At 37.5% G+C, this 24,745-nt stretch overlaps 1 protein-coding gene across 3 annotated transcripts in view; it reads right to left on the bottom strand.

Annotated features, from left to right (window-relative positions):
* The window catches only part of Hnrnp-k (Heterogeneous nuclear ribonucleoprotein K), a 113,783-nt gene that overhangs the window by 33,894 nt on the left and 55,144 nt on the right, over positions 1 to 24,745 (bottom strand). For 2 of the 3 annotated variants that reach the window (XM_064051926.1, XM_064051927.1), the window contains 5 exons: positions 24,596 to 24,697; positions 23,096 to 23,152; positions 22,152 to 22,195; positions 21,256 to 21,328; positions 5,929 to 6,039 (listed from right to left, as the gene is read on the bottom strand). In XM_064051926.1, the coding sequence (XP_063907996.1) occupies positions 5,929 to 6,039; positions 21,256 to 21,328; positions 22,152 to 22,195; positions 23,096 to 23,152; positions 24,596 to 24,685 (375 nt within the window). In that variant the 5' untranslated portion in view covers positions 24,686 to 24,697. Of the gene's footprint in view, positions 1 to 5,928; positions 6,040 to 21,255; positions 21,329 to 22,151; positions 22,196 to 23,095; positions 23,153 to 24,595; positions 24,698 to 24,745 lie in introns of those variants that run through there. The other variant, XM_064051928.1, reaches the window with a different exon arrangement.

Below are 24,745 nucleotides of genomic sequence, written 5' to 3'. Positions count from 1 at the left end.
GCCTCTTCCTGATGCGATCGATAAGCCTATTTTATAAATTCGCCTCGGTGGGAGATGGATGGAATATCGTATTTCGGCAGAAAGGTGTATCGAATCACGTCGAGCACACCACCCCCGATATTCTTACAATCATTTGTTATCGCTGCCTCGATCGCGAGACAATTCAGGGTTGCATTAATTACACCCCTATATCAAAAGCGCAATCCAGAGATCCGCGTTAACGGCGGGCTGCATAAGCACTCTGGGGCTTTCAATTTTATATATTTTCTCTGAGCAAACAATTCGCTTCCCTCAATCGGCGATTTCGACGTCGGTTAAAAGCGCAATCCACAAATCTGTATTAGCGGAGTAAAACACATACAGGAAATTGCTTCGTTTAAGCACTTAAAATGTTCTTTTTTCCGATAGGGTACGTCGATGGATCGATTTCAATAAATGGAAGTACGTATTAAATGAACGTCGATGATTTTATTTGATGGTTTTTGCATTAGTCACGAAATTTAATTAAATCATTCGGTTTCGGCGATTTATTCGCTTCAATTTCGCATCGGCGGTTTCGGATAAACCGAAATTAAAGGCAGTTTCGTCCTGGATTCATTTATTTGGTTTTGTGCAACGTCGACGGGAGTAATTGCAGTGTCGATTACGGCAGCGGGAAATTGCGGCGAAATTTTCCTAGTTTTTCGCCATTGTGATGTAAATGGAAGGTCGAATGGGTTGTTTTTTACGAATTTGTTTTTTCGCGCGCTGGAAAATACCAGTGATGCGGAACTGTTATCAAATATTACTGACATCATTGGGTGATGCTGTGAGCTAAGAAGGCAATTTATGGATTTCGACTGGTCAACCATGAACTTTTATTGTTCGCTGGAGGAGCTATCAATACATTAAAGATTCAGGTTTGGGTGGATTAGATTTTAGATTAGATTAAAGTTTCAGTTCTATTTTTGCGATGAATAGAATTCGTTCGCTCTACACCATTGAAAGCGATAAAAAAAACGGAATTCTCATAACTCATGCTGCTTTGTTTAAATTATAAAACGAGGAAATATTTTCTAGCGTGTTATTAAAATTTCAATTGGAGTTGATTAATTCTTGGTATGCGACGAACGCATTTTTGCATTATTTTTATTTTAGTTCGACTGCAGCAATGCGGTGGATAAAAAATTGGTCTAAAGAGTTTAGACAGTACTTCCCTCGCTGTCGGAAACTTGACGACTGCATGGCTATTGTCTTTTTTTCTCATTACATTTTTGTAGTGGGAATTTAAAATTGCGATGACGTCATCAACATTTTTGCAAGGACACGTATATCAGTTGGGATAGATGTAGTGTAATACTAAGAATAAAATTATTGTATTCCCAAATTTTCGGGAAAATGAATTGGGTCGTTTTGAATATTGATTTTTTATAATCAATAAAATAACGAAACAATTTACTCACGTATACGGCAACTGAAAATCATTTATGTATAAACATTCTTAATTTAAGATGACAAGCGTAACAGCATACGTGAGAGCCAAACAGAGAAACTGTAAACAAAACGACCATCGGTTTTATTGCTTCGACTTCCGCTTATTATATAAAACATTGGGTTTTATTTTAATTCTTGACGGTGAAATTCAGAATTGGTTGATTATAAACATGTCTATTTCACATTCGCGGAACCAAGTGAACAAACGCAGGTCTGTAATGTTAAAGTCGATGTAAATAAGCGTGCTACCCTTATGTTTCAACCGAGTTTTTCCTTTAACAAATTTTGTGTCTACCAAATTGGGTTGGTTGGGGTGTAATACTAATAATAAGTGTTGCCTTTAATTTAATCAATAAAATAAATTGACTTCATTAATTTTTTTTGAACCACCTCTTAAGAAAATCTAAAAAATATGAATGGAATGATAAATCACAAGTACAAACTCATCATATTTTTTGCATTTTAGATAGGATTTATTCAGCAAAATTTAAGGGTGACGTCATCAATTTTTTTAGGAGGGATGAACAAATACATTTTGAACAAAAGTTTACCATGCTTATAATAACTTTAAAATATTCCCAAGATTTCAAAGCATTCGGTTTTCTAATTCCTGATTAAATCGATAAAATAAATTCACGCCTTCATTAATTTTTTTGAGTCACCCTGCATATGCAAATCCAAAAATATGATTGGAATGATAAATCACAAGTACAGACTCATCATATTTTGTACATTTTAGATACGATTTATTCGGCAAACTTTTGAGCTGACGTCATCAGTTTTTTGTAGAAGATAACCAAATATATTTTGACTAAAAATTTATTATGCTCTTTATAACCTTAAAACATCTGCAAGATTTCAAAGCATTCGGTTTTGTAGTTCCTGATTAAATCAATAAAATAAATTTACGCATTCATTAATTTTTTTGAGTCACCCTGTATATGCAAATCGAAAAAATTTGAATGGAATGATAAATCACAAGAAGAGACTCACCATATTTTGTACATTTTAGATAGGATTTTTTCAGCAAAATTTTGTGGTGACATCATAAATTTTTTAGGGGGGACGACGAAATGCGTTTTGATCAAAAATTTACCATGCTTATGATAATTTTAAAATATCTTCAAGATTTCGAAGCATTCGGTTTTGTAGTTTCTGAGTAAATCAGTAAAATAAATTTACGCTTTCATTTATTTTCTTGAATCACCCTGTATATGCAAATCCAAAAAATATGAATGGAGTGATAGATCACAAGTACAGACTGATCATATTTTGTACATTTTAGATATGATTTATTCGGCAAATTTTCGAGCTGACGTCATCAAGTTTTTGGAGGGGATAAGCAAATATATTTTGACTAAACATTTATTATGCTCTTTATAACCTTAAAACATCTGCAAGATGTCAGAGCATTCCGTTTTGTAGTTCCTGATTAAATCAATAAAATATATTTACGCATTCATTAATTTTTTTGAGTCACTCTGTATATGCAAATCCAAAAAATATGAATGGAGTGATAAATGACAAGTACAGCCTCATCATATTTTGTACATTTTAGATATGATTTATTCGGCAAACTTTCGAGCTGACGTCATCAAGTTTTTGGAGGGGATAAGCAAATATATTTTGACTAAACATTTATTATGCTCTTTATGACCTTAAAACATCTGCAAGATTTCAGAGCATTCGGTTTTGTAGTTCCTGATTAAATCAATAAAATATATTTACGCATTCATTAATTTTTTTGAGTCACCCTGTATATGCAAATCCAAAAAATATGAATGGAGTGATAGATCACAAGTACAGACTCATCATATTTTGTACATTTTAGATATGATTTATTCCACAAACTTTTGAGCTGACGTCATCAAGTTTTTGGAGGGGATAAGCAAATATTTTTTGACTAAAGATTTATGATGCTCTTTATAGCCTTAAAACATCTGCAACATTTCAAAGCATTCTGGTTAGCAGATTAAAAATTAAATTTCAAAATGTTGTTTTATAATTTTGATTTTTTTTCCAAAAATCTGGACGTTTCGGGTGAAAAGTCGATTCAGAGTTGTAAACTACATGTGTAGGACTATGTTATTTTATACAATTGAAAACCCATTTACTATGTACAATTTTGAAGTGACGTCATCGCATTAGTGGTGGGGATGATTAGACAAATTTTGGTTAGCGTTTTACCATCTACATGATATTCTTAATATAAGTACAAAATTTCACAACAATCGGTCGAGTACTTTCGGAGATTATCTGTCTAATAAAAATCCGGGACAACAGACGGACAGACGGACGGACAGACGGACAGACAGACGGAAATGGGAGACCTATTTCTTCGTCTTCTAGGGGTCATGAAAGATCGAGAAAACGTAAAAGTAGAGAGTCGGCCGACGGACTCGATTACAATACTTCCTTTGCTTACGCGCGGGAAGTAAAAATATTTGCAGAATTATTTTGTGTTTTGTCTACAGATTTAACGTCGTCAGCAATAAAACAGTAGTAATTTAAATTAAGCCGTAAAAATGTCTCCAGCTCTAATAAAACTTGAGTGGCCATTAGGAAATGGTCTGTTACAAAATGTTTCGTTAAAAAAATCTGTCGGACTACTAAAACGGTTGCATCTGTCTCTCTTCAACAGGTTGGTGTCATATTCCTTGATGCATGTGACACGCGGTACTCGGAAATGAATTATTTTGAAATTCTTACCAAAAAAATTTTCAACCGTAACGTAAATTTATTTAGTTTTTTGCACGCCCATCTGTTCCAACAGCTGCGACTAAATTTCCCCTATGAAAACAATAACAAAAAATGTATACAACCCGTTAATAATACACATCACTGTCATCGAAATCCCATTATTATGACCGCAGTCACAATGGTTATTTTTTAATACACGTCCGAAATTCTAGGAACAATGTAAACACTAACCTACAATTACAATATAGCTTCACATTATTTAGATGGAACACCACAATTAATGATATAATATTGCCGGGTGTAGGATTCGAACCTGCGCTCGTTTTAAAGTCTAGCGAAATAATACTCTGAAAAACGTTAAAGCCGCTTGTCAAGGGCGTCATAATTGCATAAATAAATACTTTGACTAACGAATTCCAGCTACGATACGCACGAACTTGAAAAACTGGTAGTCACAATTAATCATAATTATGATTATTCAAACGATTTACAATCTGCACGAATTCAAATCGATCGAGTCTAATTAATTTCTGCATATTTGAGTTTTTGCACATTTTCGGCAATCTTGATATTTGTCCTTACTTGGCAGATTTTAACATATTTTTGCATAGTTTTTAAATTCTAAAAACATCTTGCGCTAACACTTTCAAAGTCTGCATTACAAATTCAATTACCATTTAAACGCAGACCTAGAGCATACCGAGTTTAGCAATCTCGCAATTAGCACCATCTTTGGTAGCAACAAACAAAATGCTAATTAATCAAATAATAGATTTGGACATCGACCTTAGGACTATTCAAATAACCCAGATTTTCATCTGTCAAGTGTGTGAAGGTTGAGGACGTGATTACCTAACCGGTCGACCTTCCAGGACTGCGAGAGGACCAAAACAATGCAGATCTACAGAAAAGTCGACTTTTAAACTCGTTTATGTGCGATTTTTTTGTCAAATTTATGCGTTCATAATTATTAATAAAAAAGTTGTTGTGAACGCGATTCTGGTTTAGTCGAAAAATCGACCCAAAAAAAAAAAAAGAGTCAAGGTAGCTGCAGGAACTACATAAAATCTATTAAGCCACTTTACAAGCCGCAGAAAAACGTGATTCTCGTAAGGAAAAAGCGGCGCTTTCCAAGGATCCATTAACCACATGAAACTGAAGAATTCCGAGAATGGGTAAATTACTTTAATCGCGCTGATTAACATTCCCCCGGTTGTAAAACCTGACGGCGCGAAATTTGACTGACACAACCCCGTCTAGACCAATTAATTAAACGTCCTGATTGATTATCAAGATCGTGCGAAAACAAACCCCCGTGTTATTTCAGTCCCGGTCCAATAATTCTCTCCTATTTATGAATCCGTACCGAATGAATGGGGAATTTTCGTGCAGAGCAAAGGCTGCGGTTCCGTCGACGCGCCAAAGAGAATTAATTTGTCGCATAGATGCCGATGTCTGAAACATTCCTCTCGGAAATATGCCCGCATTATGCGCAACTTTAGATTGCTTTATAAATAATTACGTTCGCATACATACGTGCACGGCCTTCGGGTCGTGGAAGTTTGGACAGGTACTTTTAATGAGCAGAGCAATGTTTGTGCAGAAGCATGAGCTCGGTTTGTTTACCGACGACTCGGAGCCCGAACCACTACTGCCAACTTCCATGGAGCAAATATTGGTACAACTTATCAGAAAATTTCCACCGGATGAAATCTGATATCGGGAACGCGATTAAAAAACGAAAAAAGCACTCACCTCGCGCAGTTCTTTGATTTTGTAGCCGGCTTTTCCGATCACGCATCCGGCCTGGCTCTGGTGGATCATCATACGCAAATCCAATTCATTTCCGTTCACTCTGCCTCCGTTCTGGAAAAAATAAGAAGGGAAATTAATTTTTATACCGGCTGGGGCGGGATATTACGATTCGGGAAGAAAATATCCACGGCGCCTGGGGGTGTACGACGTAAAGGATTCACACACTTAGAAAAAAGACAATAGGCGAATTTATGCAAAAGCGATCCATTGAAAATTTTATAACACAAGGTTAACGATTCTATTGTATTGTTTCAAAAAATTCGAATAAAATATTTATAGCTAATGTCAGCTATAAAAAACCACCAAGAACACTCACTCACGTTTGTAATCGTTGTGTGTTCTTAGTTTTCCTCACTTAACCCAAATTGGGAGTTTCGAAATTAACTCTTCACGAATGTATCGCCCCTACACGTGTAATGGATATCAAGTCAGATGTTAAAAATGTCCCGTAAAATGGATTAATTCATCATAAAAATGAAACACGCACGATTTCACCGCATTTCCTCAGAATACATTAGGGAGGCTATTAATCCAAATGAAAAAAATCAAAGGTTGGGACAGCCCTGAACACGCCCTGCAATAATACAACTGGATTGTAATCGAATCCATTGGACGACTGACCACTTCTACGCTTTCTCGACGTTTCATGACCCCAAGAGTACGAAAAAATCTTACAATTTTGCCGAATAAAAGTCCTTCAAGTTTGGAAGTTCTATATTTTTTCCGTTGGTTATGTGCTTTAAATATATTTCATATTGTCTACACTTGTGTGGACCGCGGGGTGTCAAATACGCCACTAGTTTTTACTTTATAGAGGCCATCACAAAACGAAAATCGCAAAATCAAATTTTATAATATTTAAAAGATGCGTGAAGAAATTTCTGCGATGACGTCATTTCAAAATTGTCTAAAGTAACATAGTCCTACACATGTGGTTTATGACTCCGTGTTGGATTTTTACCCAAAACGTCCAGATTTTTGGAAAAAAATCAAAATTATAAACCAACATTTTGCAATTTAATTTTGAATCTGCCAGACTGAATGATTTGAAATCTTGCAATGTTTTAAATTTATGGTTTTAATCAAAATATATTTGCTTATCCCGTCTAGAAAATTGATGATGTCATCTCAAAATTTTGCCGGATAAATCCTATCTAAAATGTGCAAAATATGATCAGTGTGTGATTTATCACTGCATTCATATTTTTTTAACTAAAAAAAATTAATGAATCCTTTGGAATCTTGGACATGTTTTAAAATTATCATAAGCATGGTAATTTTTTTATCAAAATGTATTTGCTAATTAATCCTCCCTAAAAAATTGATGACGTCACCTCAAAATATTGCTGAATAAATCCCATCTTAAATGTGCAAAATACGATGAGTCTATACTTCTGATTTATTTTTAATATATATTTAATATTTTTATTTGTCTCAAAAAATTAATGACTGAGTTATTAAAAAATAAACATCCAGTCAGATTTAGGAATTTAACTCCTTACTATGGAAATATGTAATTTAACACCTTTTAAATTTAACAAGTTTTTACAAGTTTAATAGGGTCAAAATCAGTCTTATCTTAGCAAGTGCTAGCCCCGCCCACCCTCCCCCTATTTTCTCAGACAGTATGGCGTTTGTCAAAATCAGTCTTTTCTGGGTAAGTGCTAGCGCCGCCCACCCGCCCCTATTTTCTCACAGGATAGCTCTCTAGGATAGTTCAAGCAAATATTACCTTCTGAGAAAATAAAGGGCGGGGCTAATACTTGCTAACATAAGTCTTATTTTGCCAAATGACTTATCATCTGAAAAAACCGGGGGCGGGTGGGCGGGGCTAGAACTTGGTAAGATACGACTGATTTTGGCAAATGACATATCCTCTGAGAAAATACCGGGCGGGTGGGCGGGCCTAGTACTTGGTAAGATAAGACTGACTTTGGAAAATGACATTTCCTCTGAAAAGATAGGGGGCGGGTGGGCGGGGCTAGTATTTGGTAAGATAAGACTGATTTTGGCAAATGACATATCCTTGGAGAAGCTAGCGGGCGGGTGGGCGGGCCTAGTACTTGGTAAGGTAACACTGATTTTGGCAAATGACATATCCTCTGAGAAAATAGGGGGCGGGTGGGCGGGGTTAGTATTTAGAAAGGTAAGACTGATTTTGGCAAATGACATCCTCGGAGAAGATAGCGGGCGGGTGGGCGGGCCTAGTTCTTGGCAAGATAAGACTGAATTTGGCAAATGACATATCCTCTGAGCAAATAGGGGGCAGGTGGGCGGGGTTTGTATTTGTTATGATAAAACTGATTTTGTCCCTATTAATCTTGTAAAAACTTGTGAAATTTAAAGGTGTTAAATTGCAAATTTCCCCCGACGAGTTAAATTTCTAAATCTACCCGAAATGTCCAAAATATAATGATTTTTACTTGCAATTTATCATTGCATTCATATTTTTTAGACTTGCTTATACATGTGGTTCCAAAAAAAAAAAAAAAGAATGTGTCAAATTTATCTTATTGATTAAGTCAGGAACAGCTCACTCCATTTTCCCAGAAAATTTTGGGAATACAATATTGTTATTCTTAGTATTAGACACATCATTCATCACAAAATTCTGTAAAGTAAAAACTCAACTCAAAAATGCTGGATATATTTCACTGTACTTTTGGTGCGAGGTAAGTTCTGTCGAAACAGCTTTCGACCCATTTTTTTACACTGAAGCCTTCTCGGGGAACCTAACTACCTTTTTTTTGAAGCTCAGACTATCTCGGGGGTCCCAACTGTCTTTTTTTTAATGTGAAACCTTCTCGAGGGTCTGTCTTTTTTTAAAAATGTAAAACCTCGGGGGACCCAAATGTATATTTTTAAGACCTTCTCGGGGCTCCCACCTGTCTTTTTTAAAAATGTAAAACCTTCTCGGGGCTCTCAAACGTATATTTTTAAGAATGTGAAAGCTTCTCGGGGGTCCCGACTGTCTTTTTTAAAAATGTAAAACCTTCTCGGGGCTCTCAAACGTATATTTTTAAGAATGTGAAAGCTTCTCGGGGGTCCCAACTGTCTTTTTTTAATGTGAAACCTTCTCGAGGGCTCCAACTGTCTTTTTTTTTAAATGTAAAACCTTCTCGGGGGCCCCAAACGCGTATTTTTAAGAATGTGAAAGTTTCTCGGAGGTCCCAACTGTCTTTTTTAAAAATGTAAAACCTTTTCGGGGGCCCCAAACGTATTTTTTTGAGAATGTGAAACCTTCTCGGGGGTCCCAACTGTCTTTTTTAAAAATGTAAACCCTTCTCGGGGGCCCCAAACGTATTTTTCTGAGAATGTGAAACCTTCTCGGGGGTCCCAACTGTCTTTTTTAAAAATGTAAAAAAGACAGTTGGAACTTTTTTAAAAATGTAAAACCTTCTCGGGGGACCCAAATGTATATTTTTAAGACCTTCTCGGGGGTCCCAACTGTCTTTTTTAAAAATGTAAAACCTTCTCGGGGCTCCCAAACGTATATTTTTAAGAATGTGAAAGCTTCTCGGGGGTCCCAACTGTCTTTTTTTAATATGAAACCTTCTCGAGGGCTCCAACTGCCTTTTTTTAAAAATGTAAAACCTTCTCGGAGGCCCCAAACGCGTATTTTTAAGAATGTGAAAGGTTCTCGGAGGTCCCAACTGTCTTTTTTAAAAATGTAAAACCTTCTCGGGGGCCCCAAACGTATTTTTTTGAGAATGTGAAACCTTCTCGGGGGTCCCAACTGTCTTTTTTAAAAATGTAAACCCTTCTCGGGGACCCCAAACGTATTTTTCTGAGAATGTGAAACCTTCTCGGGGGTCCCAACTATCTTTTTTAAAAATGTAAAACCTTCTCGGGGGCCCCAAACGCGTATTTTTAAGAATGTGAAAGTTTCTCGGAGGTCTCAACTGTCTTTTTTAAAAATGTAAAACCTTCTCGGGGGCCCCAAACGTATTTTTTTGAGAATGTGAAAGCTTCTCGGGGGTCCCAACTGTCTTTTTTTAATGTGAAACCTTCTCGAGGGCTCCAACTGCCTTTTTTTAAAAATGTAAAACCTTCTCGGAGGCCCCAAACGCGTATTTTTAAGAATGTGAAAGTTTCTCGGAGGTCCCAACTGTGTTTTTTAAAAATGTAAAACCTTCTCGGGGGCCCCAAACGTATTTTTTTGAGAATGTGAAACCTTCTCGGGGGTCCCAACTGTCCTTTTTAAAAATGTAAACCCTTCTCGGGGACCCCAAACGTATTTTTCTGAGAATGTGAAACCTTCTCGGGGGCCCCAAACGCGTATTTTTAAGAATGTGAAAGTTTCTCGGCGGTCCCAACTGTCTTTTTAAAAAATGTAAAAAAGAGTTGGGACTTTTTTAAAACTGTAAAACCTTCTCGGGGGACCCAAACGTATATTTTTAAAAATGTGAAAGCTTCTTGGGGGTCCCAACTGTCTTTTTTAAAAATGTAAAACCTTCTCGGGGGCCCCAACTGTTTTTTAAATAATGTGAAACTTTCTCAAGGGTCCTAACTACCGTTTTTTTTTTTAAACTTGAAACCTTCTCGGAGGTCCCAACTATCTTTTTTTAAGAAGTTGAAACCTTCTCGAGGGTCCCAACTAGTTTTTTTTAATAATGTGAAACCTTTTCGTTCCCAACTGGTTTTTTTTTTTTTTTTTAAGAAAGTGAAACCTTCTCGGGGGTCCCAACTGTCTTATTTTACAGAAGGTGAAACCTTCTCGGAGGCCCCAACTATCTTTTTTTTTTAAGAAGCTCAGACTATTTCGGGGGTCCCAAATATCTTTTTTTAATGTGAAACCTTGTTTTTTGTTCTGTGTGGACAAAATAATTTTTTCTGGAAGATGGCAACATCGTGAGCGAAACGCATCGTCACTTTTGGAAAAGAAAAACAACTAAAAAAACGAAACACTTAAAGAACTCTGAGGACAAAAATTCTCAAATGTGGAAACTACAAAGAAAAATTGTTGAAACTTGTTACTATATGGCAACAAATGGTCAACGGTGTCCTGAGTCACTCGACACAGAAACATATTTGTATAGACCGGACGGTAAGTCGCTGAAAATAGCTTGCATTCAGAACTTTCGTCAAAGTACTTCGACACTGAATCAAGTTGTCTCTGGGCAAACTGGAATTTCTCGATATAAATGGCAAGCAATTAATTTAATTATAGAAAATGAAGCTTGTAATTTGTTTACTTCCTAATATCATTCCTCCATTAAGTCAAATACTGAACATACATTAAGCATTAAGGTGAATAAATCTTTAAAATCTGAAGGCTAAAAACTGCGAAAACATGTAAATTTTTGGTTGTCACAGTGTAACTTAAAACAAGGGTTACATTGTATTATTCACGACTTACGAAAAAAATTAAAAAACGAAAAACCTCGAAATGCCGCCACAAACACTCGCTCCACAAAGTGGCCAACCTTCAACCTTGAACGAATCGAAATTTTCAAAACATCGTCCATAAAACGCTCTTCAATCCACGATCATTTAACCGTGACCAATATCACTTTTCATCCTCAATCCGACCGAATTCCTCTCCCCGCAGACATTGAAAAAACACTCGGAATTTACTATCAAATCCGCTACGTTTTTAACGAAATTACCCAATCGATTTAAATCAATTCAGAAACCCGTACGTCTAACAAATTTATCACCGATTTATTGGGTCAAGTTTTAATCACCAAATCTAGCCGCGAACCTCGCCCGACATTTCCAACAGGTTTTTCAATGGAAATCGCCCGCCATCCGCGATTTTCTCTTAATTGCGCGCTAATTGCCCGCATAAAAACCACCCGAGGACGCCGCGAAAACGTGTCACGCCAAATTAGCGCCGCATTTCGACCGTTTTTCCCCAAGAACATCCAAGCTCGACTTTGTCGTTATATTCAATCATTACCGCACGGATGAATAAATGATGAGGCGTTTTGAGAAATGGCTTTCTCTTGTGTTTATATAAAATTCATACGGAGCGCCAACCCTTGTTTTATGTGTTCGGAGGCTTCGAGGAACATTAGGAAACGACCCTTGGAATGGGCAAAATTAAAGGGTTTTTTCCCTCGATAGCGTCGTCGTAGCAACGGCCGCAAGACAAACTCTAATTTCCGCAGTGGTTATTCAAACAATTTGATACCGGATGTCAAACAGTCGACTTGCGAGTACTGACGACAAACAACTCGATTTGGGGCGGAAATCTGGCGTGGGAACTGCGGGGTTCACGCGAAACGGGAGCCAAATGTACGCAAATTTTCAAATTTTTTAAACGTCAACATCGACTCAGAAATCTGGAGCTTAAAATTTTAAACCTCATGAAAATTTCAAACCCGAATCTCGTCCTTTTCGTACCTAAGGCAACCGGGAGATTTTTAAAGTCGTTTTGTGATAAGTCCCGAACAATTTCTTGTCACGATTTATCTAAATGAGTTGAAAGTGTCTTCCATTACAACAGATTCATTATTAAAGTCCTCCGCTCCTTTACCATTGCGAATCGTAAGATCTCCGATTTTAATTGTCTCATCCAAAAACAATACTCAAAAGCGAAACCGTTATCAATATCAGAGACGTCGAAAGCAACAAGCAAACACAAAGCCATCTACATAATGAAAATTCCGAGAATATTAAAACCCGAACATGAAAGCAAAAACGTCTTAATTTATGTTAAAACAACTCGAAATTATGCGTTTCGTAAACATCGATGTTGGCGAAATTCAAATCCGTCGCGTTTTTCTCGACGAAATAAAATTTTAAATTTTCACGCCCGTGCTTACGTCATCGTTTATTTTTAACAATGTGGCGACATGCGACGCGTTTACGGCCGAAGAACACGCCAGAGGCGAAATTTTCGAAAATCGCCGCGCCGACATCACGTGATCTCCCACCCCGAGGCCGCTGCCAGACTGTACCTCCCGTGCCCTCGCTCCCGAAACAGCTTTTATGAAAATCGATTTCCAAGCTCAAATATCAAGAACACAACGCGATGAACTTTTCGTCCAACCTTCGGCGAAATTTTAACCGGCAATAATCAGTTTGTTTATATTTAAAAAGTCGCTCAAATTGATTAGAAAAATGATAAATTGCGCGGTTTGATAAATGGTCCTAAAGTACCTCGTTAGAGGAATAAAAGAGCGGCAAGGAAATTCGAAAACGTCGCTCCCCGAGGGCTAGACCACGTGCCTTCGTGTCATTTAAATAATAAATTGTTTATCGGGAGGTATCGACTTTTTTGAGAAAATAACGTGTTATTGGAGTTTCGTTCGGTGTACGATTGCCATCAATTTTTCAGAGGGTTGCTTTTCATGCGACGGTTGTACATTGATGTGGCATTTGATTACGGCCATCGTGTCCGCGTTACATTATCTAGCATTTAATAGACTCCGTACGGTCTGCACGATACTTCCAAGAACCGCGTCGGTATCGACTGGAAAAAGTGCGACCCGCAATTGGCGCAGTCGGGCGGATCGGCAACCAACAATACGCAAATCTTTGTTCAATCGAACAACCCCATTAGTATCGACAGCCCGAATTAGACGAATAAGACGCGTTCACCGAACGCGACTGATCGAATTACAAAAATTACGGTAATCGGCTTGCCGGGACTAAATACCCGTGAAGGGCCCCGTTTCGAAAAATCCTATCCCGGCGCATCCGCCAAAGTGAAACTCGCAGCTTTCTTTTTATAGCGCGGCGGTTTACAAGTACTTATGTCACGTTTTTGTTTCGGATGAGTGTAGCGAGAAGCCGAGAATATTCTGCTCTCTTAAAATAGATTTGTTCGTGTTAAATGCGTGGAAACCGACGGGTTACGTGCCTCGCTTCACAAAGGAAAAATGACGACGAAATTACAATTTTCGATTTTTAATCGCGACTTCGAAACCACGATTTTAATACCCGTACGTTAGACCGATGAATCACGACGGCTCTACTTTGATAAATTGAAAAAGTGTCACAACATAGTTGCGTGGTGACTCAGTTGTGTCTCACCCGCGTTATTAATAGCCAGATTTGAAAATAATTTGTGCGAGTTTTGAGTTCTTTAATCAGCGAATTTATCTGCCGGTGAAAGGCTCAAAACGCTAAATATGTACTTTGTACGCACTTGAACATGACGCCGTTAATTATGTGTGATTGCTTCAAGCGCAGCGTTTTCGCAACATAAAAACAATTTAATGAAGCCAATTCCCGTAATTGCTAATCCATCCGATTCAAACAACGGTAATTACTATTCTTAATTTGAAATTAGCAGAGGTAACCGCTCGCCCTGCGGCCACAACCTTGTAAAACTTATCATCCCCATTAGCAAAAACTGCGTCTGACTCAAGCGAGGACCTTCGAGTGTTTATTAAAAGACTTTTACGAGACAGCTTCTACAGACATAACTTTATAACGACCGCCTTCCTAGTTAAAAAAAGAGGCGCTCGTTCTAAACTTTGTTCCATCGAAAAAACCATGATGAGAATAGAAAGAAGGTCGTTCTTGTACGTCGCGTATCGATCTATGGCGGCACTCGCCGACCTTGCAATACCAACGGCGACCTCAACCCCATCAAAGAAAAATCCAAAAGCACTTGTCGGGATTGCCACTAATTCAACTTGCGAGTTTTGTTCGAAGCCCACGCAGTGAATATTTCAATGGTAACGTAACGAACAGACGGAGCGTTTCCTCGGAGTAGGGCGCACCTGCTATTGTTTCCATCACCCGAAATAATTAAGTTAGAAGTTTCCACAGTCAAGTTACGGCAAACTTATAGAAGTGGGTGATCACACGCCATTCCGTCTCGGCTCGATTCTAATTGAGGAGGCGCGTCCACTTCACAGCGATCCCAAAAAATCCGTCTAAAGAGCTTACAGAACATTATCAACGGGAATTAACATCGGAAGAATGTCACGCAGACATTTGTTTCATTTGAATGAGGTTTTTTACAGGAGGTGAAACCTTCTCGGGGGCACCAAGTGGTTATTTTTAAGAATGTAAGACCTTCTCAAAGGCCCTAACTTCCTTTTTTTAAAAAAGTGAAACCTTCTTGGGAGTCGCAACTAGTTATTTTTTTATGACCTTCTCCAGGTTTCTGAATATCTTTTTTCTTTAAGTTGAAACCTCCTCGGAGGTCCCAACTAGTTTTTTTTAATGAAGGTGAAACCTTCTCGGGGGCACCAAATGTTTATTTTTAAGAATGTGAAACCTTCTCAAGGGTCCTAACTATCTTTTTTTAAGAAGTTGAAACCTTCTCGGGGTCCCAACTAGTTTTTTTTTTATGAAGGTGAAATCTTCTTGGGGGCACCAAGTGGTTATTTTTAAGAATGTAAAACGTTCTCAAAGGTCCTAACTTCCTTTTTTTTTTTTTAAAGTGAAACCTCGGGGGTCCCAACTGTTGTTTTTTTTAAGAAGATGAAACCTTCTCGGGGGCACCAAGTGGTTATTTTTAAGAATGTAAAAAAGACAGTTGGGACTTATTTAAAAATGTAAAACCTTCTCGGGGGCCCCAACTGTTTTTAAATAATGTGAAACTTTCTCAAGGGTCCTAACTACCGTTTTTTTTTAACTTGAAACCTTCTCGGAGGTCCCAACTATCTTTTTTTAAGAAGGTGAAACCTTCTCGGGAACCCCAACTGCTGTTTTTTTTTAAGAAGATGAAACCTTCTCGGGGGTCCCAACTAGTTTTTTTTTTTATGAAGGTGAAATCTCGGGGGCACCAAGTGGTTATTTTTAAGAATGTAAAACCTTCTCAAAGGTCCTAACTTCCTTTTTTTTTTTTAAGTGAAACCTTCTCGGGGGTCCCAACTGTTGTTTTTTTTTAAGAAGATGAAACCTTCTCGGGGGCACCAAGTGGTTATTTTTAAGAATGTAAAAAAGACAGTTGGGACTTATTTAAAAATGTAAAACCTTCTCGGGGGCCCCAACTGTTTTTAAATAATGTGAAACTTTCTCAAGGGTTCTAACTACCGTTTTTTTTTAACTTGAAACCTTCTCGGAGGTCCCAACTGTTGTTTTTTTTTTTTTAAGAAGATGAAACCTTCTCGAGGGTCCCAACTAGTTTTTTTTTTAAGAAGATGAAACCTTCTCGAGGGTCCCAACTAGTTTTTTTTTAATAATGTGAAACCTTTTCGGGTTCCCAACTGTCTTTTTTTTTAAGAAAATGAAACCTTCTCCGGGGTCCCAAACTGGTTTTTTTTAAGAAGGTAACATCTTCTCGGGGGCACCAAATGTTTATCTTTAATAATGTGAAACCTACTGGGGGTCCCAACTGTCTTTTTTTAATGTGAAACCTTCTCGAGGGTTCCAACTGTCTTTTTTAAAAATGTAAAACCTTCTCGGGGGCCCCAAACGTATATTTTTAAGAATGTGAAAGTTTCTCGGAGGTCCCAACTGTCTTTTTTAAAAATGTGAAACCTTCTCGGGGGCCCCAAACGTATTTTTTTGAGAATGTGAAACCTTCTCGGGGGTCCCAACTGTCTTTTTTAAAAATGTAAAAAAGACAGTTGGGACTTTTTTAAAAATGTAAAACCTTCTCGGGGGACCCAAACGTATATTTTTAAGAATGTGAAATCTTCTTGGGGGTCCCAACTGTCTTTTTTAAAAATGTAAAACCTTCTCGGGGGCCCCAACTGTTTTTTAAATGATGTGAAACTTTCTCAAGGGTCCTAACTACCGTTTTTTTTTAACTTGAAACCTTCTCGGAGGTCCCAACTGTTGTTTTTTTTTAAGAAGATGAAACCTTCTCGAGGGTCCCAACTAGTTTTTTTTTAATAATGTGAAACCTTCTCGGGTTCCCAACTGTCTTTTTTTTTTAAGAAAGTGAAACCTTCTCCGGGGTCCCAAACTGTTTTTTTTTTTTTAAGAAGGTAACACCTTCTCGAGGGCACCAAATGTTTATCTTTAATAATGTGAAACCTACTCGGGGTCCAAAATGTCTTTTTTTTTTTAGTGAAACCTCGGGGACTCCAATTGTCTTTTTTAAAAACATGAAACCTTCTCGAGGGTCCCAACTGTCTTTTTTTTTCAGAAAGTGAAACCTTCTCGGGGGCCCGAACTAGTTTTTTTTTTTATGAAGGTGAAACCATCTCGGGGGCATCAAGTGTTTATTTTTAAGAATGTGAAACCTTCTCAAGGGTCCTATCTTTTTTTTAAGTTGAAACCTCGGAGGTACCAACTGTCTTTTTTTTAAGAATAACCTTCTCGGGGGCCCCAACTGTCTTTAATTTTTAGAAGTTGAAACCTTTTTTCTCTTACACTGTGACTTGCAGTTTCTAATTATTTTTCCTCAATAAAGGTTATCACGAGCAAGTAAAATTTCGACCTTTTTTTTAACTACATTTATCGCCCAAAACAGATGACTAAAATGATTCATAAGTCTCCATTGAACAAAATATTCTGAATGTTATTATATTTTGCCCTTTTTTTTTTCTTAATATACATAGTCATTTTTTCACAACAAGAAACTTTACAAGGAAATATGGATTCTGCAATTATGGGGCGGAGCTTGATTACAAAATCAATATTTCCCTATACAAATTTTCCATTTTAAACATATTTTCAGTTACTTGTTGTCGAAATAAGTCTACACATATTAAGAACAAAAAAGGCAAAATGTAGCCCCGCCCACCCGCCCTGTCTCAATTGTGATGATTTTTTTTATTCGTCGTGAGCCAAGGGGGCGGAGCTTAACTGCAAAATCAATATTTCTCTACGAAAAATTAAAAACATGTTTTGAGTATCGTGTTGTTCAAAAAATACTATGTCTATTAAAAAAAAAAGCCCCACCCATACCTGCCCTGATCTAAATATGTAGTAATGAAGTTTTCATTCGTTACCAGGCCCAAAGGCGGAGCTTAATTGTAAAATCCATATTTTCCCCACAAAAATTTACCATTTTAAACGTGTTAAAGTGTCTAGGAATAAAAAAATCATTACAATTGAGATGGGGTGGGTGGGCGGGGTTTATATTTTGCCTTTTTTTTCTTAATACACATAGCCATCTTTCCACGAAAAAAAAAATGTTTTAAGTGTCTTGTTGTAGAAGGACACCATGTATTCTCAAATTTTCCAGGGGTGGCTCGTTATTAATTTGATCAATAATAAATTGACTGATTCATTAATTTTTTTGAGTCACCTGTTTAAGCAAAACTAAAAAATATGAATGCAATGGCTAATAGTCGATTATTTCGATTTTTTGATGCCTTAATTTCTCGATTTTTAAATTTTTCGACTTTTCGATTTTTTGACTTTTCGATTTTTTCATTTTTAGTTATTTCGATTTTTCGATGTTTTTTCTATTTCTCAATTTTTCGAACTTTTAAATCTTAGACTTTTCACTTTTTTTAGTGTTTCTTTACTTTTGGGTTTTTTGGTTTTAAAATTTTTCGATTTTTCAGATTTTCTTTTTTTCGTTTTTTTTAATTTAAATTTTTCAATTTCTCAAATTTAATTTTTCGATTTTGGTCTCTTTCACGATGTTTTGATATTTCAATTTCTCTATGTTTGAGTTTTCTAATTGTTGTTATTCCAATTTTTCAAATTTTCGATTTTTAGGTTTTTGATTTTTCAGTTTTTAGATTTTTCGACTTTTCCGAGATCTCGATTTTCCAATTTTTCCATATCTCATTTTTTGATGTTTCAGTTTTGTGATCTATTAGTTTTTCGATTCTTGAATTTTTCCTGGATTTTTCAAATTTTCGATTTTTCGATTTATCCATTGATCGACACTTGAGTTTTAGGATTTTTCGTTCGATATTTTAATTTTTTGATTTCTAAAATTTTTCGATTTTTCGTTTTTTTTTTATTTTTCAGTTTATCGATTTTCCAATTTTTCAATTTGTCAGTTATTAAGTTTTTCGATTTTTCAGGTGTATCGATTTATCGAGATTTCGATTTCTTTGTTTCAATTTTTCAGTTTTTCGACTTTTCGATTTCTCGATTTTTCAATTTTTCGATATCTCAATTTGTTGTTTCAGTTTTGTGATGTTTCAGTTTTTCGATTCTTCAATTTTTTGATTTTTCGATTTGTCCATCGATTAATTTTTTGATATTTCAGTTTTAGAATTTTTTCATATTCTATTTTTTTGATTTCTTCAAAGTTTTAAAATTTTTCGATTTTTCGACATCTCGATTTTTCCATTTTTAAAAATTTTCGACTTTTCGCATGTCAGTGTTGGAAAAATTTCAATTTCTGGAATTTTTCGATCTTTCGGTTTTTCTATTTCTCGGATTTCAATTTATCGACTTTTTTCATTTTCGGTTTATTTAAAATTTTTGAATTTTCGATTTTTCAAAATGCTTTGATTTTATTTTTTTTTTAATGTCGGATATTACAATTTTTCGATTTTTTGATGCCTTATTTGTCGATTTTTAAATTTTTCGACTTTTCGATTTTTAAACTTTTCGAATTTTCGACTTTCTAATTTCTTGATTTTTCGATTTTTTCATTTCTAGTTATTTCGATTTCTCGATTTTTCGATGTTTTTTCTATTTTTCAATTTTTCGAATTTTTAAATCTTAGACTTTTCACTTTTTAAAATGTTTCTTTACTCGATTTTTTGACGTCTCGCTTCTGGGTTTTTTGGTTTTCAAATTTTTCGATTTTTCAGTTTTTCGATTTTTCGTTTTTTTTAATTTAAATTTTTCAATTTGTCAAATTTAATTTTTGATTTTAGTCTCTTTCTCGATGTTTTGATATTTCAATTTCTCTATGTTTGAGTTGATTGTTGTTAATCCAATTTTTCAAATTTTCGATTTTTAGGTTTTTGATTTTTCAGTTTTTAGATTTTTCGAGTTTTCCGAGATTTCGATTTTCCAATTTTTCCATATTTCAGTTTTTTGATGTTTCAGTTTTGTGATCTTTTAGTTTTTCGATTATTGAATTTTTCTAAGATTTTTCAAATTTTCGATTTTTCGATTTATCCATTGATCGACACTCGAACTTTAGGATTTTTTAATGTTTCGATATTTTAATTTTTTTGATTTCTTAATTATAAAATTTTTCGATTTCTCTGTTCATATTTTGCACATTTACCAAAGAATTTATTCGGCAAAATTTTGAGATGCCGTAATCAATTTTTTGGGGTTGATAAACAGATACATTTTGATTAAAAAGTTACCATGCTTACAATAACTTCAAAACGTCAAGATTGCACTCAGTCATTAATTGTTTTCACACACCCCGTATAAGCAAAAAAAGTTTGGGCTGGCGTGATCAATTTTTCAGAGGGAGATGAGCAAATATATTTTGATAAAAAATTTACCATGGCTATGATAATTTTAAAACATCTCCAAGATTTCAAGCATTTGGTTTTGCAGTTTCCGATTAAATGGAGTCACGCTGTATATGCAAATCCAAAAAATATGAATGGAAAGATAAATTACAAGTACAGACTCATTATATTTTCCACATTTTAGATAGGATCTATTCGGCAAACTTTTGAGGTGAGGTCATCAACTTTTTGGAGGGGACAAGTAAATATATTTTGCATACAAACTTATCACGCTTATCATAACTGTAAACCATTTGCACGATTTCAAGGTATTCGGTTTTGCAGATTTCAAATTAAATGTCAAAATGTTTCCTAATTTTGATTTTTTTTTTCAAAAAATCTGGACGTTTCGGGTAAAATCTCAATTCGGAGTCAAAAACTACATGTGTAAGACTATGTTATTTGATACAATTGAAAACCCAATTACTATGTACAATTTTGGAGTGACGTCATCACATTTGTGGTGAGGATGATTAGACAAATTTTGGTTAGCGTTTTACCATCTACATGATATACATAACATAAATACAAAATTTGACAAAAATCGGCAAAGTACTTTCGGAGATTTTCTGTCTAATAAAAATCCGGGACGGCAGACAGACGGACAGACAGACAGACGGACGGACAGACGTAAACGAGCGGCCATACGATATCATCCTCATTGACCCAGTGAAAACTGTCCCTTCCGATTCCGTGGCCGCTCGCGTCCGTGATCCGCCCCCGGCACGTCTCCTTCCGGCTTAAGAAAAACCGAACCGCCCCGCCCCACGAACCCATCAAGTGTAAAATACGAAGCTACAGCTTTCCGGCTTATGATTTTAGGACATTTGTGAGGCGAATCCCTCGTGACGTGTTTCTATTATTAAGGCCTCGTAAGCTCTTCTTTTTTAATAAAACGTGCGCCACAATAAAAACCACCATCAGTTCTCCTTTTACGACGTACAAAAGACAAAAATACACGAAGAAAAACAGAAAACTTTGTCTATAAAATAGGATTACGGCTGGAACTATCATAACTCACCTCTTCCAAGTTGGGAACAACGTCTTGGACGATGTTGCAGATGGTGTCGAGGTCCGACGAGAGCGTCAACATCCTGTAAACAGAGCTTAGTTAGAGTCGGCCACGGCGGCGGTGGTTATTAGGGGTCGGGGTGGGGTTGGGGGATACCGCGATCAATTTCGCTAAAGGCAACAAATGGGCGAAAGAGGTCTCCTTTCAACGAGTCGAGCCATCAGTCACGAGCTCTGAGGGTCGAACAAGAATTTTAACAGAGAGCGGGAAAAATATGAACTGGTGGAAGAGAGAGAGAGAGAAAGAGAGCGAGGTTTGCGGGGTCGACGTTTCCCGCATCGAGGGGTCGGCTAACACCGAACTGTCTCGTTCGAAAAGAAAAATTAACGTACGAAGAGGGATGAAGAGAGGATTTAATCTAATTATGTAAAGTAAGTCAAATAAATAAAACACGGGGTCAGATTTGTCGTGGTGTGTGTTTCGGTGAGGGTTTTTAGTATTTTAAAAAGGTGACCTGTAAAAAATTACATTAACACATATTAATGGCCTCAACCTAAGGCAAAGCGTGTAGAACGCTAGGTTAGGGGGACCTTGCTTATACGCCACCTAGCGGACAAAACCGGCCGGTTGCACCGCCGTTATTAATTTAACAAGATTTAGCTGTGGTTAAGGTGTTAATACACGGGGTTGCAAGGGTTTAGATTGACGCTTTTTAGTGTCTCACACAAAATCAAGTGTGCGTACTGAGCTTGGCTCGTTAGAGGTTAGCGGTAGCGCATGCTCGTAAAATTAAACAAAAACATATTATGTGATGCGTTAGGGTTGTTCTTTATTTTAGTGGTGTGTGTATGCAGTGCAACCAGGGCCGGAGTGAGCACAACTAAATAGAGTTTGAATAATTTTACCGTTCAGGGCCCGGGCAATCAGGGACAGTTATCGAGGCTTTGTACTGTTGGTTGATCGTTGTGGCAACACGCAAAATGGCATTGGCGGGCAGGTGGTTCAGGTGGACAGGTGGCACAGCCGGGGGACAGAAGACATTAGTTAACATGGTACTAAGTGATATGGAGCTGCAATCTCAAAAGTAACAGACATGGACTGGTACGAGCGATCAACGCTCGCACGGGCTCGCAACTATTACTATTATTATTATCATTATTATCAAGAAAACACTTGAATCACCTGATTCCTAGAATACAAATCAACATAATTACAAGTGATTACAGAGCTGCCGCGTTTCCATTATTTTACAACAATGAAAAAAAAAAAAAAAAAACTGAGTGACGGTGTGGTGCATGTGGCAACTCTGCGGGCCTGGAATAATTTAAGAACTTAAAATTAATGCAATTAACACGTAACATTTAACAGTACAGTAACTTGGTTAATGTTATCAAGGGCTAGATGTAATTACCCCTAAACTAATTGGGGAAAGTTTGACCTTTTGTCAGTGTGTATAAGTTAAGACATTACCATTGGCGAGGGGTGGGGGTTGGCGCGTTGCCTAGACATATTTACAACACTTCCGAGACCGAGAAAGCCTTCGTGAAATATTATTAGGCAAGTTGTATTAATTGAATTAGTCACTCGCTCTTTGTTAAAAATAAAATCGTAATGTAATTAACCCCAGTCTCGTCTCGTGTTAAGATAATCACCTTAATTATAAATGAATTCGTCGTTGCATTAGCTGTGCTGTCAATGTTATGATGTCGCCCGCGGGGTGTCGCTCGTGCACCGCCTGCGACACCCCTCGGGCTCAAACACGCTACATCGAAAATCAAAACGGCCGTTCCTCAAGACCCTCCTTGAGAAACGCCCATCATCGTATGCCGTCGCACCATCAGATACTGACCTGACTCCTCAACTTCGTAATATTTTGGCCACCCTTACCGATAATGGAACCGGCAACCTACAAAAACATACAGCTTATTAAATCCAAACATCCGTCACTATCGACTCGATACGCCGCTAAGGCAAAAACCGGAAAAAACTCCTCGTTGAGACAGATGTCGGCGACGGCGGCGGCGCGACCCGACGCAACATGGCATGTCACCGGAGCGTTATTTTCGTTCGAGATATCGAATTTTCGCCTAATCCGCCTCTGTTCCGAAGGGTCACGCGACCGACAAGGTTAATGAATGGCTCTGGAACTGGACCGACTTTTCAGGTTGTTCACCTCTTCTTACTCATGAATATCTAACGTGCGTACCGGAGGAACTCATGTTTGCGTTGCGGATGGAACTAACTGGATACACCTACGCGAAACGGAAAATTAAATCCGCGAAACGGGAGTTAGTTGACCCGAGGTGTGATTTTAAAATTGACGCGATCTGCTTCCGATGTTGGGAAATTGCGTCGATGAGCATACAAAGGCGGACGAGAAACGCTCAAGGAATGAATTTTAGTGTTTCGCTCGAGTGTTGTTTGATGCAGTCGGCTTCCCACGGAGGAGGAAATTAAGGGGATTTTTCTTCGCGAACACTAATGAACATGTCTAACCGACGACGCCACGACGGATCTGCCGCTCCGGAGGAAATCGCAGCAGATTAATTTCTCTAGATGATGCTCAAAAGCTGGCCGACGAACCGAGCCGGAGAATGTTCACAACTATAATAGTGAGAGCGTTTTTAACAACTTGTGTAAAGTCGAATCGTGCGGTGGTGCCGTGACCAGGACACAAAATTAATTATGCACGTTTCCTTCAACAATCGATTTTGTACTGTTTTTTACCGAATTTCTGCCACACATTTTAAACTTCGTCCCTCTGCGCGCGTCATGTCGTTGGTGCCGTGACCAGGATGCGAACGTCCTAAGTCGAAATCCCCTCTCGCAGGGATAAATAAAAACATCGCGCGACTTCCACATTTTGAGTTTTCGCCTAATTAAATGCCGGAACCGAGTATCGCAATGCACATCCACGATAAAAAATCGCTCCGTGAGAAGGCAGGTCTTTGTTCTGTCCGTTCTCGTGATGGTATCGCACAACCTCTCCGGTTACTGCTATTTGTGGATTTAAGATAAACCCTCTCCGAGACTTTTACTCCGTCTTACGCAAAACCCACTTTGGTCGATTACGTCCCGGGGCCATGTTTATTTAGTCAAATCTGTGTACGCCGCCCGAAATCCCCATTATCGCCACCTACGTGCCCTTCCATCAAAGACACGCGCTGTGCCATCTTTCGCTTTAGCGTGCGTATCGAGTTCGGTGCCTCCTTCTGGGTCAACAGCTTCAAAAGAAAGCCGAGCCGCCGGATTAAAGAAGTTTGACTAAAGTCCTAAGTTTAACTTTATTACGACGCTGTCGGAGTTAAGAAGCAAATATTAGCCGTAAATTAATTAATGCGTCACTTACCTTGCTTGGGATAAGTAAGCGAACTTCCTCGTCACCTCGCCGTGAACGTTTTTGCGGGGATCCCATCTCTCCGTCAGCTTCCCGCTTCATGGCTACCTCGGCCTGGAACAAAAGGAGCGTCGTTACATTTAGGTGTCAAACGCGAAAGCA

This window comes from Zophobas morio, unplaced genomic scaffold, assembly GCF_036711695.1.
Source record: "Zophobas morio isolate AGI-343-1 ecotype UQ-CSIRO unplaced genomic scaffold, CSIRO_AGI_Zmor_V1 ptg000010l, whole genome shotgun sequence".
NCBI classification, from domain to species: domain Eukaryota; kingdom Metazoa; phylum Arthropoda; class Insecta; order Coleoptera; family Tenebrionidae; genus Zophobas; species Zophobas morio.
This window is presented reverse-complemented; position numbering and strand designations above follow the sequence as displayed.